General features: G+C 39.7%; 2 protein-coding genes across 2 annotated transcripts in view; one reads left to right on the forward strand and one right to left on the reverse strand.

The window, feature by feature from the left end:
- PDE12 (phosphodiesterase 12) overlaps window positions 1-26,745 on the forward strand; it is a 508,182-nt gene that overhangs the window by 148,111 nt on the left and 333,326 nt on the right. The window lies entirely within an intron of this gene.
- On the reverse strand, window positions 3,685-5,917 carry HESX1 (HESX homeobox 1). Its single transcript, XM_050781181.1, has 4 exons — window positions 5,611-5,917; window positions 4,614-4,813; window positions 4,244-4,345; window positions 3,685-4,148 (listed from the first exon to the last, which is right to left on the reverse strand). The coding sequence occupies exons 1-4, from the start codon at window positions 5,765-5,767 to the stop codon at window positions 4,050-4,052; spliced, it is 558 nt and encodes a 185-aa protein (XP_050637138.1). The 5' UTR covers window positions 5,768-5,917; the 3' UTR covers window positions 3,685-4,049.

Genomic DNA, 26,745 nt, shown 5'->3' on the forward strand with positions numbered 1-26,745 from the left:
GTAATCCCAGCACTTTGGGAGGCCAAGGCAGGCAGATCTCTTAAGGTCAGGAGTTTGAGAACAGCTTGGCCAACATGGAGAAACTCCGTCTCTACTAAAACTACAAAAATTAGCTGGGTATGGTAGCGCATGCCTGTAGTCCCAGGTACTCGGGAGGCTGAGGCAGGAGAATCGTTTGAACCCAGGGGGCAGAGGTTGCAGTGAGCCGAGATCATGCCACTGCACCCCAGCCAGGGCAACAGAGTGAGACTCCATCTCAAAAAAAAAAAAGAAAAAAAAATCATAATAAAAATATCTGATGCTAGGTTTTCTTATTTGTAAAGTGGATTGCCGATATTCACTTTGCAGAGTGACTGTGAAAATTAAATGGGAATATTCATGTGAAGAACCATATTGCATAGCTCATGGTGGACAGTTAGCCCATTTGGGCTTCTATAACAAAAATGCCACAGACTGGGCAGCTTATACACAACAGAAATTTATTTCTCACAATTCTGGAGGCTGTGAAGTCCAAGATTAAAGCATGGGCAGAAGAAGTGAGTTTAATGGGGTGTGGAGTGTTGAGAGCCACCAGGAGCTGCCTTGTGCCGTGGACCGATGTTCCAACAGGAGTCAGGACAGTCAAAATGATCATGAAAGGTAGCCAAAGACTAACTTTGGAGGGGGTTTTATTCCTATGAGGCTCAGTGAAATGGAGATAGCAAGTCACCCTTTGTCAGACTGTGAGTTGAGTTCCATATTGAGAAAATGGAGCAGTTCCCAGATCTCTGCTGGGAGGAACAAGAGGGAGGAACAAGGCCCAGGTTGATGCTGTGTGCTGGGTTCGGTAATGGGAGATTTATGCCATTCGTGTGATGTGTGATAAGATGCAGGAGGTGAAAGCGGCTATTAACACTGATTAACTCAAAAGTTGACCACCAGCACACACAGCCATTGTTTCCAACAGCACTCTTTAGTGATGGGCTTTGTCTGGCTGACTTCACAAAAGACAAATACCATTACAGGAGACCAAATAACCTTATTTAGGCAGTTGTCAGATAATAGAGACGCTCCAGGTATTAGCCTGACTGCATTAGTTTGATTTGTTACTACTGTTCACCTTGTCTTGAGCATTAATGGAGACAAAGGCCTAGAATTACCAGGAAAGAGAGATAAGCTGTGGATTAGAGCCTACGTGTTTTGAGGGAAAGATAATTCTATCTTGGGTTTTCCTTTCCGTTTTCATTTTGCTTGATTTTTCCTGAGTTCAATTTTCCCCCTGAATATCATTATATTCTCTCCAAATTTCTAGCAATTATAATTCCAAAAATGTTACTGATTCATTATTTCTTCTAACAAGATCAGCCTTTATCTTTGGGTTTTTAAAAAAGATTTTAGGGGAAATACACTAGCAATCTTTTATATTATCCTGTTTCTTGAGTATTCTTATACATTATGAACTTGCTTCACAAAAGTTATAATAGAACTTATATTGTTATTAGTATCAAAAAATATTAAAAAGATAGGTATATTACATTTATAGTTATTTAATATTATAAATTCATGTTTAATTTTTCTGACTTATAAATGCTTCAGTTATAAATATATCATTTCTATTATAAGTTATTTCAGTTATACATATGTAGCTTCAGTTATAGACATATAAATTCAGTTATAAACACAATTTATTTCAATTATAAATAAAATTGAATTTTAGGGCCACATAAATCAGTTATGTAAAATTGTCATTGGAAAATACTGAGATAATGATGGTCTAGGGTTATTATGTTTCTCTCCTCACCAGACTTTTTAGAGGCATGACCAGTTTTTATAATTAAAAAAAAAAAACTTAAGTGCATTATTAGTTGTTGATTGATATCTGTGACAGTGTTTCATTTTTTTCTAGATTCTATCATTTTACACAGAATCTTTACATTCCTCAGGGATTTGGGAATTAGGTTTAATTGTAGAAATTCTAGATAAACTATGATTATTCTTTGAAAAATCTCAATTTATGAAAAGCACTACTTCAAAAATACTTTAATATTAATATTAATAATGTGGAATAGTTTCTTATTGTGTACAAGACTTGAAATCTTATCCTAAACCAAGCAGACATTCAGGAGACAGAGCTATAATTCTGACATGGCAGGATGTCAGAGAGATGCAAAACAGAATGTCAAGTGTGATCACATTTTAAAAAATAACGACAAAAACAACAAATATGTGTGCGTGTATATATATAAAGATGTTTTTATGATACACAAAAAGATCTATAAAGGTGTTTAATGATGGTTATCTCTGAAGGATGAGATTCAAGGGGGATTTTACTCTATTTCTATACTGCTTAAATTGTTTGCAGAATATAGAATGACAAAAAATTTGGAATTAAAATAAAAGCTTACCCATCATGCGACGCATTCTCCTCCAACCCACTCCCCCAGAGCCTACTCCTGGTAACTTCCAGTCTTTCAATTTAACATAATTTCATAAAAACCTAATGGAGAATGAAGAAAACTCTTTGTGGATAAGTTTTAACTAATACATTTCATAAATAGTGCTTCCAATTTTTATATGAATGGAAGCAGCTTTTTATATTGGAAAAAATGGTCCAGTCTTTATTGGAAAACAGGTAATGCCTCTGTTCTTCCTAACTACCCTGTTGCCCTTCTTTTCCTCCTCTTTCTCCATCTCAGCAACAATGGACTAGAATAAGCACACTTATTGCTGACCAATTGTTGGGTCACATAGCTCTCTACCCCAAATGTGCTCTCAGTAAATAATTTTAAAAAGCTCTAAAATCTGAGTCATGATGCTTTTCCTTAGAAATAATATGCAAACTCCCTCCAGTCTTTCATATATAAAAATATATAATGATTATAGATTCAATAATTCAATGAGAACCTTCTACCCTGATCATCACTGGGACATCAGAAAGGACAGAGGACAGAAAGAAAAGAGAAGCAAGGGAGAACTCAATTCAAATGGACAAAGCTGAAATTTGGCTTCCAGTGGACAAAGTCAGAGTCTTAAGCTGACATTTCAAAAACAAAACAAAACAAAACAAAAAACCCACCCACTTAAGTCTTCCATTAACTAGAAAACAAATGCCCAGATTTCCAGTGGAGAGGGCCCCCTTCTTGTTATATATCTTATCCTATTCCCATCTTTAATTGGCAGGGAAAATGGGAAATGAAAACACATAGTTTTTGTTACTTAGAAAGCACCTTGATTACTTCCAGTGACTATGTCAGAGCACTTACAAAAGGTGGGTCAGTTATCCTACCTTCTCAGTCAATTTAATTTTGCAGTTGATTAGAAATCATTAAACTGGAAATAGATATAAGCTAGATGATCACTAGCACTAATGAATGAAAGTAAAGTACAAAATTAAACTAGAAAACTATTTAAAATTTTGCATTTATTTGCTGCTTACTTCTTTTGTGCAATTCAATACCAACGGCATAAATATGCTAGCTGATACTTGTATCTTTGTACTTTGGCATAATGACTTTACTTGGAAAAAAAACTTGAAACTAACATGCTGTAAGAATTTGTTTTGATAGATGGTAAGAAATTCTCACTGCTTTATGCTATAAATCAAGAGAAGTTGAAGATTCATGAATAAATCATAATCTATAATATAGTGAAGCATAATTATGTTTCAAAATGTGCATGGAGGAAACTAATGGAAACAACTCACGCTTTTGTTCTTCAGATTATTTTACTTGAAATACTTTATAATTAGAATCCAGCTTGTGGAGTCAGTCATGAGTCTATTGATTTTAACAAACTAATTTATTAGATTAATTTGGCTCACTTAAAAAATAGCAATCTTTTCTGAAAATGTTTATTAAAATATATAGAAAAGGTCTTTACTATAACTAAAAGTGCCCAAATATAATATGTACCATGCTATAATAGTAATTACATACAATATATTTTCAGAAAAAAATGACAATGTTCAGATTAAATGCAGGAAAGCAAGCATCACATTTTAACATTTAATATTTCCACTGATTCTTCATGCTCTGCAATTAGAAGATAATTTCACTTGTTTAGTTTTCTATCTATTCCAGGAGATTTGTGTTGAAATTTTTTTTCGCCATTAGAAACTGTGATTCTCTATGGGACCTTTTCAGTTTTGCACGCCGATTTTGAAACCAAATCTAAAGTTAAGGAAAAATAAAATAGGTCTCAGAAACATTATTTTATTATTCTTAACATTTCAACACCATGAATAACAACTAAATTTGAAAATTACCTGGATTCTGTCTTCCTCTAGATTCAATTTTCGAGCTAAGTCTTCTCTAATATCAATGCCAGGATAGCAGTTTACTCTAAAGACATTTTCTAACACTTCAATCTAAGAATAAGAAAAAAAAAAATGTTGATATTCAGTATGTCACCAAAAATGAGCTTTAACTTCTGGAGTAAAATGACTACATTTAAATCTGGGCAATTAATCTGGATGCCTTTTTAAAAATGATTACCTGGAAATTGTTAAAATATGATAGTCTATTGTTTCATTAATAAAGCTTCTAAACTGAGATACCAAAGTGAATGGGCTTTTGTTCAACTTGGTGTCAATTAAAGCCTTTGTATTATCATTATTGGGTGAAAAAACTTCCCACCTGGTTTTGAGTAAAAGCAGTTCTTGGTCTTCGGCCTCTATACCAACTCAACTCTCTTTTCAAAGACAGTCTTTCTGAGGCTGAAAAGTAATTTTCATATTTCGAAGCTCTTTCTTCTGGCACTGGATGATCCACCATGCTGGGGAATGAAATCCCACCGGGAGGATTTGGGATATGTAGACATAAGTTACCATCTTTCCCTAAAAACAGAAAAATAAGCCCTATCTTAGATGGTCAATCTTATGTTCCACAAAGTTCTATAGAGGTAGTTTCAGGAACTCATCTTTCTTTTCCTAGTGGAATTCTGGGATTCACAAGAGAATTGCCCCCCATTAACCAAAAACCAATCAAAAATGAAGATCCTGTCTTGGTAATACTGCCTCTTTGGTCTCTGAATGTCATGTATTTTTCAGTGAAAAGAGATTTCAAATATCTGATGTGTCAAACAGGGAGAGATCTTCTGAAGGCAGGTTCTTGGTATTTCCTGTGAGTGAACTTATCCACTTCGCTCAATCCAAAGCTGATATTGTTTTCATTTTCCCTAGGACTCAGCTGGAGGCATTAAAGTCCTAGACTCTGGCTGGGCGTGGTGCGTCATGCCTGTAATCCCAACACTTTGGGAGGCCGAGGCAGGCAGATCACCTGAGGTCAGGAGTTCGAGACTAGCCTGACCAACAGGGTGAAACCGCCCCCCCCTACTAAAAATACAAAAATTAGCAGGACATGGTGGCGCATGCCTGTAATCCCAGCTACTCGGAAGGCTGAGGCAGGAGAATCGTTTGAACCCGGGAGGTGGAGGCTGCAGTGAGCCAAGATCATGCCATTGCACTCCAGCCTTGACAACAAGACTAACACTCCATCTCAGAAAAAAAAAAAAATAATAATAATAAATAAAATAAAAGTCCTAAACTCTAGCTCTATGTAGTATGAAATAAAGGGCAAATTAAACACTGTAAATGAAGTAACAAAGAATTGAAACAACTAAGCTGTGGCATACCTGAGAAGCTGCAGGTGTCTGCCCAGGGCCTGTGGGGTTTCCTTAATGGAACACAGTCTTTCTTCTGGTCCAGTTCTAAGATTTTCTCAATTGAAAAGGAGCAAGTTGAGGGTTTGCTTTCCCGGAGCTGAGAGCCTTCCTGAAGGCTGGGAGACATCCTCTTGTGGTCTGCACGGAGCAATAGCTCCGGCCTCTGCTGGCTCTGCCCCACGTGTATAGGGCTGGGATCTTCCTGCAGTTCACCTTATAGCTCCGCTGACAAGGGGGCTGGATTTAGAACGTCACTAATTAAAATCCTGTCTTAGAAAGTTTTAGCATGTCAATGAACACTTGCCCAGCCAGCAGCTTAAGGAGTTAATTGTTTATTTGTTTGCAAGTAATTAGCAACTAATGGCTACACCAGGGGGGCCACCTACAGGGACAAAAAGTGTTATCTCTCCTAAGCAGAACACAGACTTAACTTTCTCGAAAGAAGTGATGCACAAATGTGGCACTCCTCTTTTATTTGAAATCATTAATGTATAAAATCATGCTTTTTATTCTGAAGTTTATACTTTCATGGGCTCCACTTACCTAAACATACAGGCAAGATACGAGAGCAGTCGAGTAATAAATAATCTAATTTAAGTGAATTTTCTTCCAAAGAAATTGGAAAAAATAATAATCTCTTAATGCTATTACAGTAATTCTGATGAAAATGCCTGTTTTTCATATGCATATGTAATAGGGAATGTTGTCAATGAAAACACAATAGTATTTGGAGTGCAGCATAGTGGAAAAGGTTGGCAATGTTATTAACACGGAGTGTAATTGTCTTCCAAGTGCCTGGATTAATTCATAGGAACAGTTGCACCAATTATTTTAAATAATTAATGGGCTAATTCCTTTCCTTCCTCTTTTCTTTTAAATGAGAGAGATACAAGTTTATATGAAGGTTCATATGTAATCACCTCCAAGCAACTTAGAAGCATGACTACTTAAAGTGAATACTTTCTCTATCACAGTTATTTTAAAGAAAAGAACATAGTTTGCTTTCTAAAGAAAAATTTATCTCTGTTGATCTTTTGAGGGATGGGCAGAGGATGGAGTCTTTCAAGATGATAAGGCTTGTGAAAATAACCAAGAACAGAATGTTTTAATTTCATAATCCTAAGAAAACTTGAAATTAAAAGAAAAGTATAACTGCTGATTGGGAAGATTTTGAACTGGCTGTTCCCCCCGCAAAGGTATGCTTGTAGTTCTTGTACTCTGCTCCTCCTCTTCTTCCAGTACCTTCCTGAAGATACATTCAAGTGCCTAACTTTATTCATTATTTAAACAACTGCTGGTCTTTCCTTCAGGGAAGGGGAAAAACAGTCTCCACTCATAGAGGAAATAGCCTCTATAGGATGGAGCTCATCTTCATCAGCTTTTATCCTATTATGATCTCACAAATATTGAGCTAAATTCCTCCCTGATGAAAGCTCTCGGGTAAATAATGGATCTCACATGCAAAACATCAACAGGCACATGGATTTATAAATATACGTGTAAAACCATTCTGTGGATGAATAAACTGGTGAACATTTACACCTCATGGAGATTTTGTATATAGTGCTGAGATGTAGATTGTGCAGAGGTGGGGGGTATCTTAATCTGGGATGACTAGGAGGAAGTGAAAGAATACAGGACCTTCTCAGTTTTCTTTCTCTCCTTTGAGACATTCATTATTTCCTTCCCCAATTGGTTGAGCACCTACTTAGAATCAGAAAAAAACAAAATACTACCTTGCCTTCATAGAGCTCACAGTGGTGCAGGGTGGGGGACAGGAAACAAATAATTATAGGTAAATTATCTAGTATGTTAGCCAGGGTAAGAATGGGAAAAGGAAACAGGTGAGCCAGGTAAGATGAATTAGTGTAGGTGGAGGGATAGATGTCAGTGTAGGCGTCACTGAGCCCCTGAGCCCCGCAGTTGAGTGCCTCAGAGGCACAAGGCAGAAGGATGCCACAGCGCATACCAGAGCAACTCCAGTTTTCAACTTCTTCTTTATTAACAAAGATGTTCCAATATTTTTATTCAGCTTAAATTGATTTTCTTTGGATTTACATAATATCATTTTATATATGGATGAGTAGATGAAAATAAAAAGCAGGAAAAATTATCTAAAAATGTGAGGGAAGCATTTTCTCATATACTCACTCAACAGATTTTTGTTGGTTGGTTGGTTGGTTGGTTGGTTGGTTGGTTGGTTGGTTGGTTTGAGACAGAATCTCACTGTTGCCCAGGCTGGAGTGCAGTGCCACCATCTCAGCTCACTGCAACCTCCACCTCCTGGGTTCAAGCAATTCTCCTGCCTTAGCCTCCCGAGTAGCTGGGATTACACATGTGCACCACCACGCGTGGCTAATTTTTCTATTTTTAGTAGAGACAGGGGTTTCATCATGTTGGCCAGGCTGGTCTCAAACTCCTGACCTCAAGTGATCCACCTGCCTTGGCCTCCTAAAGTGGTGGGATTACAGACTTTTACAGGGCACTTAATGTGTGCCAGACATTATTATAGGTGCTAGAGATCAGTGATGAACAAAACATGCTAATTTCATGGCATGATAAATACACTGAAAGGAGTGAACAAGGTGATGCGGATGCAACATAATGGCAGAGGGTGACTTAAAGTACAGTGGTCGGTGGTCGATGGTGGAGGAGGGCCTGAGGAAGTGACATTTTCACTGAAGATGAGCTAGCATGCCAAGAGCCTGAGAAAAAGCACTGCGCTGAGAGAGAATGGTAAGTACAAAGGTCTTGCAGTTGAAAATCACTTGGAATGTTTGAGGAGGAAGAAGGCAGTAGCTGGAGTGAAGTTAGTGATACCAGGTGCATTTGGAGTGCCAGGCCAGGTTGGATAGTGGATGGCCTTTATAAAGGACATGGTAAGGAGGGTGCAAAGAGAAGCCAGGGTAGGGTTTTAAGCTGGGACCAAAATGATAGAATTTATGTTTTTAAACCTTACTCTGGTTGCTCTGTGGAAAGGGATTAGAGAGAAGTGGGTGCAACCAGGGAGATCAGCTGGGAGTTACTTATTCAACACATATTTACTAAGCATATACTACCTGCTAGGCATTGTTCTAGGTGTGAGGGATACAGTGGTGAAAACAAAGACAATTGTTTAGCGGCAAAAGATGATCCTTTGAAAAAAGTGTGAGAAGAGAAGGTAGATTTGGAGAGAAGTGCAATTCTTTAGAAGGTTACGGGAGATTGAATAATCGAATACTTGGTCCCAAGTCTTCAATCCCCATAAAATCTTATACAACCATCCCCTTGCTGTGGTTTCATGGTGAATACAGTATACTTCCCACCTCCTGATTTTGGGCTTGTTTGTGTGACTGGCCAATGGGAAGTGATGAGAGCAGAAGCTCAGTGTGCCCATTTGGGTTTTTTTTGTTTTTGGTATTTTTAAGACAGTCTCACTCTGTCACCCAGGCTGGAGTGCAGTGGTGCAATCTCTGCTCACTGCAACCTCTGCCTCCCAGGTTCAAGCGATTCTCCTGCCTCAGCCTCCCATGTGGCTGAGACTACAGGCGCATGCCATCACACCTGGCTAATTTTTGTATTTTAGTGAACAGTGATCAGCAACCAAATGGTAAACATGGGGTCACCTCCAAGGGCAAATAACTTTAGCATCAAAAACCAAGATATTAATCCTCAGACTAGCAGTAGGTGAGAGAGCTGAAGACTCCTCTTGGTTCCTAGAAAAGGCAAACTAAACCCTCTCTGGAGGAAAGCATCCCTAATTTAGGTCCACAAGATTTCCACAGATTAAGAGCAAGGAAACATAAGCTCATAATCAAAGATCATCAAGCACGTGAGACCAGCCACCTCATGAGGGAAAGCCAGCAGAAATGAGATTTATAGCTTGTTCCAGAGACTGCTAGTTGTCCACCAATATCCATTCTATCCTTCCTCAGTAGTAATATAATTTTTTTTTTTGAGTTTCAGTCTGTTGCCCAGGCTGGAGTGCAGTGACATGATCTTGGCTCACTGCAACCTGCGCCTCCTGGGTTCAAGCAATTCTCTTGCCTTAACCTCCTGAGTAACTGGGATTACAGGTGCGTGCCACCATGCCTGGCTAATTTTTTGTATTTTTAGTAGAGATGTGGTTTCACCATGTTGGCCAGGCTGGTCTTGAACTCCTGACCTCAAGTGATCCAACCCACCTCAGCCTCCCAAAGTGCTAGGATTACAGGCATGAGCCACTACACCAGGCCACAATATAGTTTTTAGGTAAAGGTTGATAATGACATTTCCCAGACTGTCTTGCATATAGGTGTGGTCATGTGACTTCTTACCTCTGAGATGTGAGCGGAAGCAACATGTCTAACTTTCAGGCCCAGCTATTAAAAGTTAGGGGTGACCCCTCTGTGTTCCCATTTTCTCTTTTCTACTGTCTGGACTGTGGACAAGATGGTGGGAGCTGATGAAATGTTGAGAATAGCAGTGTAATGAGAGAGAGGACTTGAAGCCCTGTGGATTGTGGATTGGACTTTCCCTATCAGTACTGGACTACCTGCTTGTACAAAGAATAAATGTCTGTCTTGTTATTTGGGGTCTGTAAGTTATAGCAGTCAAGTCTATACTGTAACTAATATAGATCTAGAAGAAATTCAGATATGGGAGTTAACAACAACAGAATATGAAATATCTAACAAGTGAAAGTTTAAAGAACTAAAAGTTAGAATCATCAATAGGGACAAGCAAAAAGAAATGATCAGAAATGACTGGGAAGATTTTAAAAAGAACTAAATGGAATTCATAAAATTAAAAATGTATATAATTATTAAAATACACTCTGGATAAGTTAAAGAGCATTTTGGGTCGTCATGAGAGCACCCTTCCCCACACCCTGGCCCATACTCACTGTTATAAACATTTTAAATTATTGCCAATATGACACATAAAATAATTTGTTTCACATTTCTTCAAGTAAGGTTGGGCATTAATTTCTTTACAGGTTTATTGGTCAATGTGTATTTCTTCTTTTGTGAAATAATAGTGTATTCCCTCAGCCCATTTTTCTATTAAGGTGATTTTTTTGCTTGTTTCTTCACTTTCTTCAGAAGGTGGGGGTGATGGTAGGGACTAAATGGGAAGAAAAATGAGGAAACTTTTTGGGGTGAGGGTAAGGTTCTATATTTTGACAGGATTTGGATTACACAGCTGTATGCATTTGTCAATACTCATTGATTGGTACTCTAAAATTTGTTCACTGAAAAATTTTATCTATAAAAGCATAAACAAGTATTAACTAGTCAATGTTATGTATGCTAAAGAGTTTAAGGGGGAAGTATATTGATGGCTACAACTTTATTGATTGATTGATTGAGATGGAGTCTCGCTCTGTTTCCCAGGCTGGAGTGCAGTGGTGCGATCTCAGCTCACTGCAGCCCAGACTTGTTTTACGCATTTTAAAGTAAGTTGTAGGCCAGGCACGGTGGCTCACGCCTGTAATCTCAGCATTTCGGGAGGCCGAGGCGGGCAGATCACTTGAGGTCAGGAGTTCGAGACCAGCCTGGCCAACACAGTGAAGCCCAGTCTCTACTAAAACTACAAAAATCAGCTGGGCATGGTAGCACACGCCTGTAATCCTAGCTACTTGGGAGGCTGAGGCATGAGAATAGCTTAAACTGGGGAGGCGAGGTTGCAGTGAGCTGAGATCATGCCACTGCACTCCAGCCTGGGTGACAGAGTGAGACTGTATCTAAAAAAAAAAAAAAGAAAAAAATGCATAAAACATAAAATGGATGGATGGATAAATATGCTTTCATGATCACTCTTATTCAACATTATTGTGTAATTCTGGATGATGAGAACTTCTAAACCAATTGAGTTTTCTGGGATGATGAAAATGTTCTTCATCTGAGCTATCCAATATGGTAGCCACTAGCTACATGTGGCTAATGAGCACTTGAAATGTTGCTAGTGCAACTGAGGAACTGAATTTCAAATGTAATTAAGTTTAATTTAATTTAAACTTGGACAGACACACATGGCTAGTGGCTCCAAACCGAAGAGCACAGACAGAGAACATTTCCATAACTGCAAGAAGTCTTACCAGATAGTGCTGGTCTAGAAGTATAGAACAATATTGAAAATAGTGATGATAGGCTGGGCACGGTGGCTCACGCCTGTAATCCCAGCACTGTGGGACGCGAAGGCGGGGTGGATCACCTGATGTCAGAAGTTCGAGACCAGCCTGGCCAACATGGTGAAACCCTGTCTCTACTAAAAATACAAAAAATTAGCTGGGTATGGTGGGGCTTGTACTCCCATCTGCTCGGAAGGTTGAGGCAGCAGAATCGCTTGAACCTGGGAGGTGGAGGTTGCAGTGAGCTGAGATCGCACTATTGCACTCCAGCCTGGGCAACAAGAGTGAAGCTCTATCTCAAAAAAGAAAAAATAAAAAAGAAAAAAGAAAAGAAAAGAAAAAAAGAAAAGGAAGGGAAAGAGAAGAAAATAGTGATGATAAAAACAAAAAACAAACACCTTTGTTTTGTTCTGACATGAGAAAAGTATTTCACCATTAAAATAGTATCTTCTGCTGGTTTCTAATAAATGCTGTTTATTTAGCACAATGTTATAATGAATACAAATGCAAAATATCTACCGAGCTTTATTACTTCTGCAGCATTTTAGCATATTTGTGTTTAATCTTCTCACAAATCTTTTATCATTTGGTAGCTGATAAAACAGAAATTGAGAGTAACATTGTAATACCAGAAGTCACTAACTAGGAAGTGGCAGAGCCTTGACTTGCATTTTCTGCTCTAAATCCTGTTTTATTGACTTCACCAATTAATGGCCACCGTAACATCTTCACCAATGATCTCATAGTATAAATATCAAAGTGTACTAATCAATTAAGAAAAAAACTGTGAAAACTTTGCATATGATACTCAGTATCTTTCAACACTTACTTTGATATGAGAAAGAAAATCTGACATATTGACATTAGAGAGAAGAGGTTTTAGGAATAAAATTGGACAGTCTATATTTCAAATATCTATACATACAAGATGAAGTAAAAACTGAGAGGTTTATGTTTTTTCTTGTTTTAGGAACATGAAAGTCCATTCATGTTTTGATAAATATTTATTTTTAAATTGTGTATTTCAGTTAATATCAAAATCATTAACATCAGGAAAAATGTACTAGGTCTGAGGTGTCTTGGCAAAGATTTCTGTAAACCAGCCATACAAGTATTATGCTGTGAGCGTAATAAGAAATGGAATAAGCAAAGCTCCAGTGAACCTTGCCCCTTCCTTACTTTTGCATAGGAATTGCACTGATTTCACACTTTCAATATTTTTAATGTTAAAATGTGTTTTCTAAAATATAAGTTTATTTTTTACTGCAATGCCTTCAGTGTTTCCTAGAACAATGCCCAAGTAGACATTCAATAAAATTTGTTGAATAAGTGAATTGAATAGATGGATAGACAGATGGGACGAGCAAGATGTGACATCTGAAACCTGACATGCAACGTAAATACTGTACTAGTATTGTTTATTATTTAAGTTTACTTGAATAGGGTTTAACTATTGTTGCCATTGTTTTTTAATGTGTAAAGTAATCCCAGTTTTCTGTGAACTACATGTGTATCACTCCAGGGCAATCTACAAAAGAGAAGACATTATGGCATTCTGTAACTAAAATTTAATAAAAATTGAGATAGGGCATTCATTTAAAAATCTGAGTTGAGGACAGGTGCTATGGCTCATTCCTATAATCCAAGCACTTTGGGAAGCTGAGGTGGGAGAATTGCTCAAACCCAGGAGTTCAAGACCTGCCTGGGCAACACAGTGGGACCTTGTCTCTTCAAAAATTGAAAAACCGTTAGCCGGGTGTGGTAGCATGCGCCTGTGATCCCAGATACTCAGGAGGTTGAGGTGGATCGCTTGAGCATAGGAGGTTAAGGCTGCAATGAGCTGTGATCGTGCCACTGCACTCCAGTTTGGGTGACAGGGAGAGACCTTGTCCAAAAAAAAAGAAAAAAAGAAAAAGAAAAAGAAAAAAAAGGCCAGGCACGGTGGCTTATGCCTGTAATCCCAGCACTTTGGGAGGCCAAGGGAGGTGGATCACAAGACGTCAGGAGTTCGAGACCAGCGTGGCCAACATGGTGAAACCCCATCTCTACTAAAAATACAAAAATTAGCCAGATATGGTGGTAAGCGCCTGTAATCCCAGCTACTGGGGAGGGAGGTAGGAGAATTGCTTGAACCCAGGAGGTAGATGTTACAGTGAGCTGAGATAGCGTCACTGCACTCCAGCTTGGGTGACAGAGTGAGATGCTATCTCAAAAAAAAAAAAAAAAAAAAAAAAAAATCCAAGTTTAAAATCTAAAAATCTCAAGTCATGTTGAACAATTCATATTTGTGGCACTCTATGGTTTCTATGGCCCTTGTCTGCCATTGTTACTAGACACACACAGGAGCTTTCCCAGTGATTACGAGGTTCAGGAGAGCAAGGTCTGTTTCATACAGTCTTCGATCTCCCCTGCACCCAGCACAGTGCCTGTCACACAGGAAATGTTAAGTAAGTTTATTGAGTACGTCCAGTTTATAACAATTAAAAAGCATTTCAGCCTTTGCTCTTCTCAAATCTCAAAAAATTATTATATTTTTCATTTTCAAATCAGTTAAAATTGTTTACAGTATAATGTCTTGTTCATATCAAGCCCTTGACTTAAAAAATTTGATATAAAGTCAACCAAAAGACAAATGCATTTTTATTTTGAAAAGATTCATTCTACAGGCCGGGCGTGGTGGCTCACACCTATAATCTCAGCACGTTGGGAGGCTGAGGTGGGTGGATCACGAGGTCAAGAGATCGAGACCATCCTGGCCAACATGGTAAAACCCTGTCTCTACTAAAAATACAAAAATTAGCTGGGCGTGGTGGTGTGCACCTGTAGTCCCAGCTACTTGGGAGGCTGAGGCAGCAGAAGAATCGCTTGACCCAGGGAGGCAGGGGTTGTAGTGGGCCAAGATCACACGACTGCACTCCAGCATGGGGACAGAGTGAGACTCTGTCTCAAAAAAAAGATTCATTCTCCACTGATCGAAGTAGCAAAGAGAAAAAATGTAAATTTTAAAAAAGATTTATTCTGTACAACAGTACATGGAGTAAAATATGATAGTCTCCTTCACTTTTACCCCATCTTACCTCCCCAGCTTACTGGCTATCACCACTAACAATGTAGCATTTCTCCTGCCTGCCTTTCAAAATACTTTGACTTAAATAGGAGGATGCACACATGCACATATTTTTTTTTAAATTATACTTTAAGTTCTAGAGTACATGTGCACAACACGCAGGTTTGTTACATAGGTATACATGTGCCATGTTGGTTTGCTGCACCCATCAACTCATCATTTACATTAGGTATTTCTCCTAATGCTAACCCTCCCCCAGTCTCCCACCTCCGACAGGCCCTGGTGTGTGATGTTCCCTGCCCTGGCACACATGCACATGTTTTTATCGACATGGGGTCAAACGTGTGCTAGTCTGCAATGTGGTCCACTCTCCCATAGTGTGACACACACACACATACACCACAAACATGTATAGCTCTTCCTCTCCCTTCAACACCTGCTTGGCACTACAAGTGGATGAACCACAATTTATCAATCTATACCCTGGATAATGAGGGATATAGGTTGTCTCCAATTTTTTACTATACCATTTTGGCAATGAACATCCTCTACATACATGTTAGCACACATGCAGGGGTGCATGGAAATCCATGGAAAAATTTCTTTGAAATGCATATTATTTTTTAGTGGATGCTGCCATATTTCCTTCTGAGAAATCTTTACCAATGAACACTCTCATCCTGTCGAGCCCTTGCTCTTATGTCCTGCCTGGATTGACAGTGGGAACAAGAAAACTCAGGGCTGAGCTAAATTAGACTCAGGTTTTTCTCAGACTCAATATTCAAAGATAAAATGGTTTAGGATTTAAGGCTCCAAAGGGCTCGGGCCTAAACTTTAGTGCTATTTAATCTAATCGCTGTAGATTAAATGGGAGTTGTCAGTTAACCCAAGAATCTGATGGTTATTTATAACATTGTTTCTGGGGGATCAATGTTACGGTTTTAAACAACTTTAACTTTCCAGTCGGGCGTGGCGGCTCACACCTGTAATCCCAGCACTTTGGAAGGCCGAGGCAGGCAGATCACGAGGTCAGGAGTTCAAGACCATCCTGGCCAACATGGTGAAACCCCATCTCTACTAAAAATACAAAAATAAGCTGGGCGTGGTGGCACGCATCTGTAATCCCAGGTACTCGGGAGGCTGAGGCAGGAGAATTGCCTGAACCCAGGAGGCAGAGGTTGCAGTGAGCCAAGATCGTGCCACTGCACTCCAGCTTGGGCAAGAGAGCAAGACTCCGTCTCAAATAAATAAACTTTTCAATCAAAACAAACATTTGTTAAACTCCAACATATATCAGGGAGTGCTCTGCAGAGCACAGAGATGAAATCATTTCTGCCTTCAAGAAACTCATGATTAAGAGGATAGTAATTAATGTTGATTTTATTAGGTATGATAATGTGATTATGGTTACCTAATATGCCCCTTTAAAAGACACTCAAGTATTTACAGGTGAAATTTCATGATGTCTGGGTTTTGCTTTCAAATATTTTAGGAAAACAGAAAGAAAACCAAGAAGGAGATAATTGAAGTAGGTATCGCAAAATGTTGATGTGTTGAATTAGAGACCGGTACATGTGGATTCATTATTCTCTCTACTTTTGTAAATACAAATAGTAACATTCTCTTTAGTCTTCTAGGGACACCAGTATGTACATACACAATTACAATATAACAAAATAAAGATACAGGCACAAGTGACTATGGGAATAGAAAATGGCCCAAATCTACTTGGGTGAGATTGAATAGGACTGAGGAAGGGTTAAGAACCCAACTCTGATGTCAGATTATCTGGGTCCAAATTCCAGCTCTTCTTAGCTATGTGACTTTGCACATATAACTTAGCCTTTTGAGCCTGTTTCTTCTGCAATAAAATGGGGATAATTACAGTGCCCAACTGAGGATCCAATGCATTAATATCTGCAAAGCTCTTGGAATAGAGCCTGACATGTAGTAGACATTACATAAACTGCCTACCATTACTCACTTATTGCTGTTATCAATGTTATTATAAAGGCTTTTCAGAGATGTGTTGAGGCAGAGATGTTTCAAGAAAAGGTCAGAGGGCTGGGCGCGGTGGCTCAAGCCTGTAATCCCAGCACTTTGGGAGGCCGAGACGGGGTGGATCACGAGGTCAGGAGATCAAGACCATCCTGGCTAACACGGTGAAACTCCCTCTCTACTAAAAAATACAAAAAAAAAACACTAGCCGGGCGAGGTGGTGGGCGCCTGTAGTCCCAGCTACTCGGGAGGCTGAGGCAGGAGAATGGCGTGAACCCGGGAGGCGGAGCTTGCAGTGAGCTGAGATCGCGCCACTGCACTCCAGCCTGGGCGACAGAGCAAGACTCCGTCTCAAAAAAAAAAAAAAAAAAAAACCAGAAAAGGTCAGAGAAAAGCAACATAACATAAGGCCCGTCAGAGACAGGGGTGTGTGTGTGCTTGTCTGTTGAGGGGACGAGGAGAAAGTTAATGTGATTCCAATATTTCTAGCTTAGATAACCAGATGAATGATGGTATCATTAAGAAGGGAATATAGAGGAAGGGGGGTTTATCAATCAAAATACAATACAAATTATATTTCTAATTATACACACAAATGGGCAAGTATTTAGCAAACTGAATTTCTTCAGAATTAAGACAAAATTCCCAGAATGAGATGGTAAAACTAGTGAAAATTGACAGAATGTGATAAATGATAAAGATCTAAAAATATTTTAAGGAATAACTTTATCTAGAATATTAAATATTATTGTCATATATCTCACATATATAACCTAAATAAGTGAGTTCATTTTAGTAGTAGAAGACTGCAAATAACATTTCAGAAATCTAGCAATCAGATATTAGAAATACTTCAAAATAAATATGTATTTCTAAAAGGTTGTGATCAAATAAGGCAGCTATCATGGTTACCAATGGATTCTTCTAGGGAGGTACGAGAATTCTCAGTGGTGTCTAGGTCCTCATAAAAGTAGAGATAGAAAAGAGCAAAGATGAACTTTGGAATATTTTACTTTGAGTGCCCAGAGGTCTTACCACTTTCCAGGACACAAAGTTTCTTCTTTTCTATAGCAAAGACACCTGTTTAATACTCTCTCTTTAAAAACAGAAAAATGTTGGCTGGGCACGGTGGCTCACACCTGTAATCCCAGCACTTTGGGAGGCTGAGGCACGTGGATCACCTGAGGTCAGCAGTTTGAGACCAGCCTGGCCAATGTGGTGAAACCTTGTCTTTACTAAAAATATAAAAATTAGCCAGGTGTGGTGGCAGGCGCCTGTAATCCCAGCTACTCAGGAGGCTGAGGCAGGAGAATCACTTGAACCCGGGAGGCAGAGGTTGCAGTGAGCCAAGGTCGTGCCATTGCACTCCAGCCTGGGCAACACAGCGAGACTCTGTCTCAAAAAACAAACAAACAAACAGACCAAAAAAAAAAAAAAATACACATACACACAGAGAAAAATGTTAAGGCAAAAAAAAAAACAATTTAGCAATGTACCATGTTCAATGGTCTATTCATGATTACAGCTATGTACCTGGTTTTAATTTGTAATGTTTTTTATTTAATTTTGAAACAATTTCAAACTTACTTAAAAGTTGCAAGTACAGTACAAAAACCTCTCTCTCCAACCATTTAGAGTAGTTGCTGACATGATGCCCCATCAACCCTGAATAGTGTTTTTCCTGCAAACAAGGATTTCCTCCTATATAATCACAATCAAACCATCAAAATCAAGAAAGTAACATTGGTTATATCACTACCATGTAATCATCAAACCCCATTCAAGTTTCATTCATTGCCCCAAATAACATCCTTCACAGTAAAATAATCCAGTTCAGAATCACACATTGTCTTCAATCGTGTCTCTTAAGTCTCATTCAATCAACAACAGATCCTCAGTATTTTCTTGACCTTCATGACCTGGACACTTTTTGAAGATTACAGTCAGCTACTTTGTAGAATGTCCTTCATTTAAGGTTATCTGGGCTGGGCACATTGGCTCACACCTGTAATGCCAGCACTTTGGGAGGCCGCAGGCTGAGGCGGGCAGATCACTTGAGCCCAGCAGTTAGAGATCAGCCTGGGAAAAGAGGGAGACCTCATCTCTACAAAAACCACAAAAAATTAGCCAGGCATGGTGATGTGCATCTGTAGTCCCAGTTACCTGGGAGGCTGAGGTGGAAGGATCACCTGAGCCCAGGAGGTCGAGGCTGCAGTGAGCTATGATCGTGTCACTGCACTCCAGGTGAGGTGAGAGTAAGACTGTCTCAAAAAATAAAAAATAAGGTTATGTCTGATGTTTCCTCGTGACTAGGTTCAGGTTAAGCATCTTTGGTAGGAATGTCACAGAAGTAATGCTGTGTTCTCATTATTTCCAATCAGGTAGCACATGATTTTGATATGTCCCATTACTGGTGATATTTAATTTTGATTAAGATGGTGTCTACCAGGTTTCTCCACTGTAAACTTACTCTTTTCCCCTTCATAATATAGTATTTTGTGTGGAGGAGGTACTTTAAGCCTATGTAAATACTGTTTCTCATCAAATTTTTGAATTATTTATATCATTTATTTCTATCAGTATGGACTCACAGTTTCCTATTTTAATAGATTATAATCTCTTTATTATGACATTCAAATTCCCCCAGATTTGGCCAATGGGAGTCCCCTTCAAGTCTGACATCATTTTTGAACACTTTCTAATTTCTGGCACAACAAGATGTCCCAGGTGCGTCTTGTTCTTTTCTTGTTCCAGGGACCTAGGATAAGCCATTCCTCCAAGGAACCCTCCAAGCTTCTTTTTAGTGGAGAATGGTGTTTAGAGGGCAAAATCTGGGACGTATGTGTGTTCATTGCCATTGGGGCATCTCTGCTTCTAGGCCCTCTCAGTGGAAGAGCTAGGAAACACATGCATATGATACATATACACGTTTATATCTACATTTATTGCCATATATTTACTGAAATCTGTGAGTTAACATGGATACTGTAATTCCAATCCAGCACCAGAGGAACCCTTTCCAATTTTCTCCCTTTCCATATTTGTAATCCCTTTGACAGTGAGAAACATGGCTTCCATTATCTTCAATATATTTACTTACTTGATCTGTCCCATGTATATAACCAAACTTTCATTGCCATCACCTCTTACTCACAGAGATGGCTTCCTTACCTAATTTGAGGACCAATCCCCTGTGCTAGTGCTAGGTGCTTTCCTAAAAAGCCCTTCTCTTCTTATTTGGGCTCTGTTTTCACCTTGCTCTGAGGTATAGGGCTCTGAGACCCTGCACCAGGCTTCCCTCCTTTATGGGTACTTCCCTCACCCCTTGGGTTCTGAAATCCTGCACCAAACTCCCACCTCATGCAAAAGCCCTCCTCATCATGCTTGGGCTCCAAACTGCACTCTCATGCAGGTGCCCTCTTCACCCCACTTTTGTTTCAACATCCTGCCACCAAACACCCTCTTTACCATCCTTGTGCTCTGACAACCCCCTCCACAGATGACTCCTCACCTTGCACAGGCTCTGAAACCTCACACCAGGCCACTCCTCTGTGGGGATGTCCTCCTCACACAGCCTGGACTCCAACACCCCGTTCTGGGCCCCCGTGACTTCTCCACTTTGCATCTACTCCTACTTTACCTGACTGCACCTAATGGCTTTAAGGCTGCATTAGTATTCAGAAGGGGAAGAGGAAAAACTATAAACCCATTTGTATTTATTTTTTAGCATTTATTTTTGGTTCAGGGATACACATGTAGGTTTGTTACATAGTTAAACCTGTGTCATGGAGGTTTCTTGTACAGATCATTTCATCTCCCAGGTACTAAGCCTAGTATCCAATAGTTATTTTTTTCTGATCCTCTTCCTCTTTCCAACCTTCACCCTCAAGCAGGCCCCAGTGTCTGTTGTTGCCTCTTTGTGTCTACGTATTCTCATCATTTAGCTCCCATTTTTAAGTGAGAACATGTGGTATTTGGTTTTCTGTTCCTGCATTAGTTTGCTAATGATGATGGCCTACAGCTCTATCCATGTTTGGAAAAGACATGATCTCATTCTCTCTCTTTTTTTTTTTTTTTTTGAGATGGAGTCTCACTCTTTTGCCCAGGCTGGAGTGCAGTAGCATGATCTCAGCTCACTGCAACCTCTACTTCCTGGGTTCAAGTGATTGTCCTGCCTCAACCTCCCAAGTATCTGGGATGACAGGCACCCGCCATCATGCCCAGTTAATTTTTGTATTTTTAGTTGAGACTGGTTTTGCCATGTTGGCCAGGCTGGTCTTGAACTCCTGACCTCAGGTGATCTGCCTGCCTCAGCCTCCCAAAATGCTGGGATTACAGACGTGAGCCACCATGCCCAGCCAGTCTTACTCTCTTTTTTATGGCTGCATAGTATTCCATGGTGTACATGTACCAAATTTTCTTTATCCAGTCTACCATTGATGGGCACTTAGGTTGATTCCATGTCTTTGCTATTGTGAATAGTGCTGCAGTGACCATTCACAAGCATGTATCTTTATGGTAGAATGATTTATACTCCGTTGGGTTTGTACCCAGTAATATGATTGCTGAGTTGAATGGTAGTTCTGTTTTTAGCTCTTGGAGGAATTATCACACTGCTTTCCACAATGGCTGAACTAATTTACTCTCCCACCAATAGTGTATAAGTGTTCCCTTTTCTCTGCAAACTCACAGCATGTGTTATCTTTTTACTTTTTAATAGTAGCCATTCTGACTGTTGTTCCCCTCTTTGTGTCTATGTATTCTCATCATTTAGCTCCAATTTGTAAGTGAGAACATGTGGTATTTGGTTTTCTGTTCCTGCATTACTTTTCTAATGATGATGGCTTACAGTTCCCTACAGATGGTATCTCATTGTGGTTTTTATTTGCATTTTTCTCTAATGATCAATGATATTGGGCTATTTTTCTTATGCTTGTAGGCCACATGCATGACTTCTTCTGAAAAGTGTCTGTTCATGTCCTTTACCCACTTTTTTTTTTTGTGAAGGACTCTCACTCTGTCACACAGGCTGGAGTGCAGTGTCACGGTCTTGGCTCACTGCAAGCTCCGCCTCCCGGGTTCATGCCATTCTCCTGCCTCAGCCTCCCGAGTAGCTGGGACTACAGGCGCCCGCCACCATGCCCAGCTAATTTTTTGTATTTTTAGTACAGACAGGGTTTCACCGTGTTAGCCAGGATGGTCTTGATCTCCTGACCTCGTGATCCACCTGCCTCGGCCTCCCAAAGTGGTGGGATTACAGGTGTGAGCCACAGTGCCTGGCCTCCTTTGCCCACTTTTTAATAGGGTTTTTTCCTTGTAAATTTGTTTAAGTTTCTTATAGATGCTGAATATTAGACCTTTGTCAGATGCAGTTTCCAAAAATTTTCTCCCATTCTGTAGGTTGTCTGTTTACTCTGTTGATAGTTTATTTTGCTGTGCAGAAGCTCTTAAGTTTAGTGAGATCCCATTCGTAATTTTTGCTTTTGTTGCAATTGCTTTTGGCATTTTCATCATGAAATCTTTGCCTGATCCTATGTCCAGAATGGTATGCCTAGGTTTTCTTCCAGGGTTTTTGTAATTTGGGGTTTTACATTTAAATCTTCAATCCATCTTTAATTGATTTTTGTATATGGTGTAAAAAAGGCGTTCAGTTTCAGTCTTCGACATATGGCTTGTCAGATAGCCCAGCACCATTTATTAAATAGGGAGTCCTTTCCCTATTGCTTGTTTTTGTCAGCTTTGTTGGAGATCAGATGGTCGTAGGTGTGCAGCCTTATTTCTGGGCTCTCTACTCTGTTCCATTGGTCTATGTACCTATTTTTATACCAATACCATGCTGTTTTGGTTACTGTAGCCCTGCAGTAGAGCATGAAGTCATATTTTATGACTTTTTAAAAACATTGTCTTGGCCGGGCACGGTGGCTCAAGCCTGTAATCCCAGCACTTTGGGAGGCCGAGACGGGCGGATCACGAGGTCAGGAGATCGAGACCATCCTGGCTAATATGGGGAAACCCCGTCTCTACTAAAAAATACAAAAAACTAGCCAGGCGAGGTGGCGGGCGCCTGTAGTCCCAGCTACTCGGGAGGCTGCTGAGGCAGGAGAATGGCGTAAACCCGGGAGGTGGAGCTTGCAGTGAGCTGAGATCTGGCCACTGCACTCCAGCCTGGCCGACAGAGCGAGACTCCATCTCAAAAAAAAAAAAAACAAACAAAACCATTGTCTTAAGACATTGCTTTTGGTCCTGTCTATAATGAATGTGATTAAGCTAAATCACTAATGTAGTCTTTTTCCCTTTAAATCAAAGGATCTCGTAAATGATTGAGTTTACTTAAGACAAAGTTAATTTGCCATTTATTTATTTATTTGTTTATTTATTTATTTATTTTGTTCTGACACAGAGTCTCACTCTGTCGCCCAGGATAGAGTGCAGTGGTATGATCTTGGCTCACCGCAACCTCTGCCTCCCAGGCTCAAGCGATTCTCCTGCCTCAGCCTCCTGAGTAGCTGGGATTACAGGCGCCCACCACCACTGCCCATCTAATTTTTGTATTTTTAGTGGAGACAGGGTTTCATCATATTGGCCATGCTAGTCTTGAACTCCTGACTTCAAATGATCCACCCACCTCGGCCTTCCAAAGTGCTGGGATTACAGGCAAGAACCACCGCATCTGGCCACCCATATTTTATTATTTAGTATACCACCAATTCTCCAGTTTCCCCAACATTTGTTTCAAATCGCTGCCTTTATTAAAGGTGTTTTTGCCCAAAATTAGGGTAAGAGCCAAAGTCCTCATAGAGGGCATAAGGCTTTGCCTGACGTGGCCTCCTCTCCCTTCCTTTACTCCTCAGGCTTTCCACTGGCTTGCTCTTCTCCTGTCATCTTGGGCTCTGTGCAATTCTTGAACTAGGCCAGGGCACTCTTACCTTAGGGGTGACGGCTTCTGCCCTGGTGGTCTCTCTTTCTGGAATGTTTGCTCCCTAGACATCCCCAGGGCTCATTCCAGCCACTCCAAGGTTTTGTTCATGTGTTACTTTCTTAATGAAGCTTATTCTGAAGAACCTATTTAAAATTGCAGCTGCCCCGGCTGTTTTCTCTACTCCTTTTTTTTTTTTTTTTTTTTTTTTTTTTGAGACAAGGCCTTGCTCTGTCACCCATGCTGGAGTGCAGCCTCTACTCCATGGCTCAATGCAGCCTCCAACTCTCCAGCTCAAGTGATCCTCCCCCCTCAGCCTCCCAAGTAGCTGGGACTATTGGTACACACCACCATACCCAGCCAATTAAAAAATTTTTTTGTAAAGATGGGTTCTTGTCATGTTGCTCACGCTGGTCTTGAATTCCTGGGCTCAAGCCATCCTCCCACCTCAGCCTCCCAAAGTGCTGGGATTACAAGCATGAGCTGCTGTGCCTGGCCTTCGCTACTCTACTTTCTATAGCACTTATGACATTCTAACTTACTATTCTTTATTTTACTATATAAGATAAGGTTTGCCCAGGCTGGAGTACAGGGGTGCAATCATAGCTCACTACAGGCTTGTAGCTGTAATATGCTATACTTCGTATTTATCTATCTATTTATTTTGAGATGAAGTCTCATTCTTTCACCCAGGCTGGAGTGCAGTGGCACAACAAATTCTGTCTCCCACGTTCTAGCAATTTTCCTGCTTCAGCTTCCCAAGCAGCTAGGACTATAGTCGTGTGCCACCATGCCCAGCTAATTTTTGTATTTTTAGTGGAGATGGGGTTTCACCATATTGGCAAGGCTGGTCTCGAACTCCTGACCTCGTGATCCACCAACCTCGGCCTCCCAAAGTGCTGGGATTACAGACATGAGCCACTGCGCCCGGCCAATATGCTATACTTCTAAGACTACTATGTTTATTTTTTATTGTCTTTCTCCCCACCGTATCTACTAACCTGTAGCACCACAATGACAGAGAGTTTTATTGTTTTGTTCATTATTTAATAAATATTTGTTGAATGAAGACAGCTGTTCCCCGAGGTAGTCTGAATCCTAAATAATTGGCGCCATCTAGTGTTCTTGGAAGCATGTGTGAATTAACCCTGAGGGTCTTATTTGCATTAGCCATGGGATAAATAGTACTGGTATAATCAATTCTGCTACTTTGTTTTTCACTGCCCTCGATGGCTCTGAAAATATTAAAATGTTTTCAATGATTAAACAGGCACAGGACATATTAATTTCCCTAAAAGCTTTTTTTTTTTTTTTTTTTTTTGAGACAGGGTCTCGCTGTCACTCAGGCTGGAGTGCAGTGGCAAGATCATGGCTCACTGCAGCTTTGACCTCCTGGGCTCAAGCAATCCTCCCACCTCAGCCTCCCGAGTAGCTGGGACTACAGGCATGTGCCACCACACCTGGCTAATTTTAAAATTTTTTGTAGAGACAGTCTCACTATGTTGCCCAGGTTAGTCTCAAATTCCTGGGCTCAAGCGATCCTCCCACCTCAGCCTCCCAAAATTTTGGGATTACAGGTGTGAGCCACTGCCCCCAGCCTATGAGCAATTTTGTCCCCAATGATTTGACTGTTCCTTCCAGAATTCCCATGTGGGGAAAGCATCATGAAAGTCTTCTTTTAACTTTGGGGCACCTCTACCCACTCACCACCCGCCAAAAAAAAAAAAAAAAAAAGGAAAAAAAAGAAAAACAACAAAAAAACTCTCAAAAACCTCAAAATGGCAATAACCTTGGCTCTTTTGGTAATTGTTTTGGTACACTTTTCCTCCAGAATTTCAAAGTACATATTTATTTATTTTGAAATTTTGGTTTTGGCCTCAAAAGCCCCCAAATCAAAGTGATAAAACATTAGCAAGGGTAACTAATGTTATTTAAAATAGCATCAGAATTCTCTAAGGTAATAAGCCCAATCTTCTGATTTAAAAAATATTGGTTTTTTAAAAAATATGATAGAGACCAAAAAAGCTTCCTTAAAAGCAGTAAAATGTTTTAATATTTAATAGTTGATAATGAAAGAGATAATTAGTTCATATTTACTGAATACTTATTGTGCTAGGAGCTACTGTAAAAGTTCATTAATCATCTTAACAACCCTATTAATGTAGGTCCTCTAGTATGAAGCTCCACTTTTCAGATGACAGAATGGAGAAACAGAGAAGTTAAATAACTTGACTTCAGTCACAGAGCTACTAAACAGTGGAGCCAGAATTTAAATCACAGGCCAAGCCCATGAGATCATAACCATGTTCTCATCTACCTCCCCACAGAAGGGGAATGATGCTATTTTGTGTTAAAGTTCTTGGCCTGGTCAAACAAATTAATTAAAGTGTTCTTCTAAAAAGGAATCAAGACAACCATAGATAAACAAAAGCATATACAATTTTCCTAGAATTTTGTTTTTTCTTTTTACAGTCAAGAAAGTTGAAGCTGCAGAATTGTCCCCCATTCTAAGGATGCTGTGGCAATGAGTAAAAGTGACATCAAGGTCAAGGTCAAAGGCAGAAGCTAGTTTGCAGTGGCATAATGAAGAACCAGTTGGTCCTTACTGCCCTCCCACCTCTTTTTGCAACCCATTCCTCAGAACTTTTTGTTCTACCCTCCAATTGTCCAAAGCTTCCCCCTACTCTGCTACTGGTGCTAATGTTTTAAAATAGATTAAATGACTCAAGTTCCCAAATTTTCTTGAAATCTGCTATTTCCTGAATCTGCTTTATCTCAGCTGGTATTAAGAAAATAATTGAATTATCTGTTAAAGTTAGTCCTACTAAGGAGTGATTTACTAGTAACAACCAGAATTTTTTGCATTATACATTACACTCTTTAAAAGGAGTATGGATTTCCCAGAATTTTAAATTGATGGAGTCTTTCAGAGGATATCTGTGAGTAGGTGGTTTCCAGGCTTGTTAGCCTGGAAATGATGTCCCTCTCACTATCCTCACCTGGAACCTAGGATTCCTTTTCTAAATGTTTGCT

This window comes from Macaca thibetana, chromosome 2 (genome assembly GCF_024542745.1).
Source record: "Macaca thibetana thibetana isolate TM-01 chromosome 2, ASM2454274v1, whole genome shotgun sequence".
Classification (NCBI taxonomy): domain Eukaryota; kingdom Metazoa; phylum Chordata; class Mammalia; order Primates; family Cercopithecidae; genus Macaca; species Macaca thibetana.

Coding starts and splice junctions, on each gene's coding strand:
- HESX1 (XM_050781181.1), bottom strand. CDS start 5,767: ATGTCTCCCAGCCTTCAGGAAGGCTCTCAGCTCCGGGAAAGCAAACCC. Junction 4,346..4,613: donor CTGCTTTTACTCAAAACCAG/GTGGGAAGTTTT, acceptor TCTTATTCTTAG/ATTGAAGTGTTAGAAAATGT. Junction 4,149..4,243: donor TAGAGGAAGACAGAATCCAG/GTAATTTTCAAA, acceptor CCTTAACTTTAG/ATTTGGTTTCAAAATCGGCG.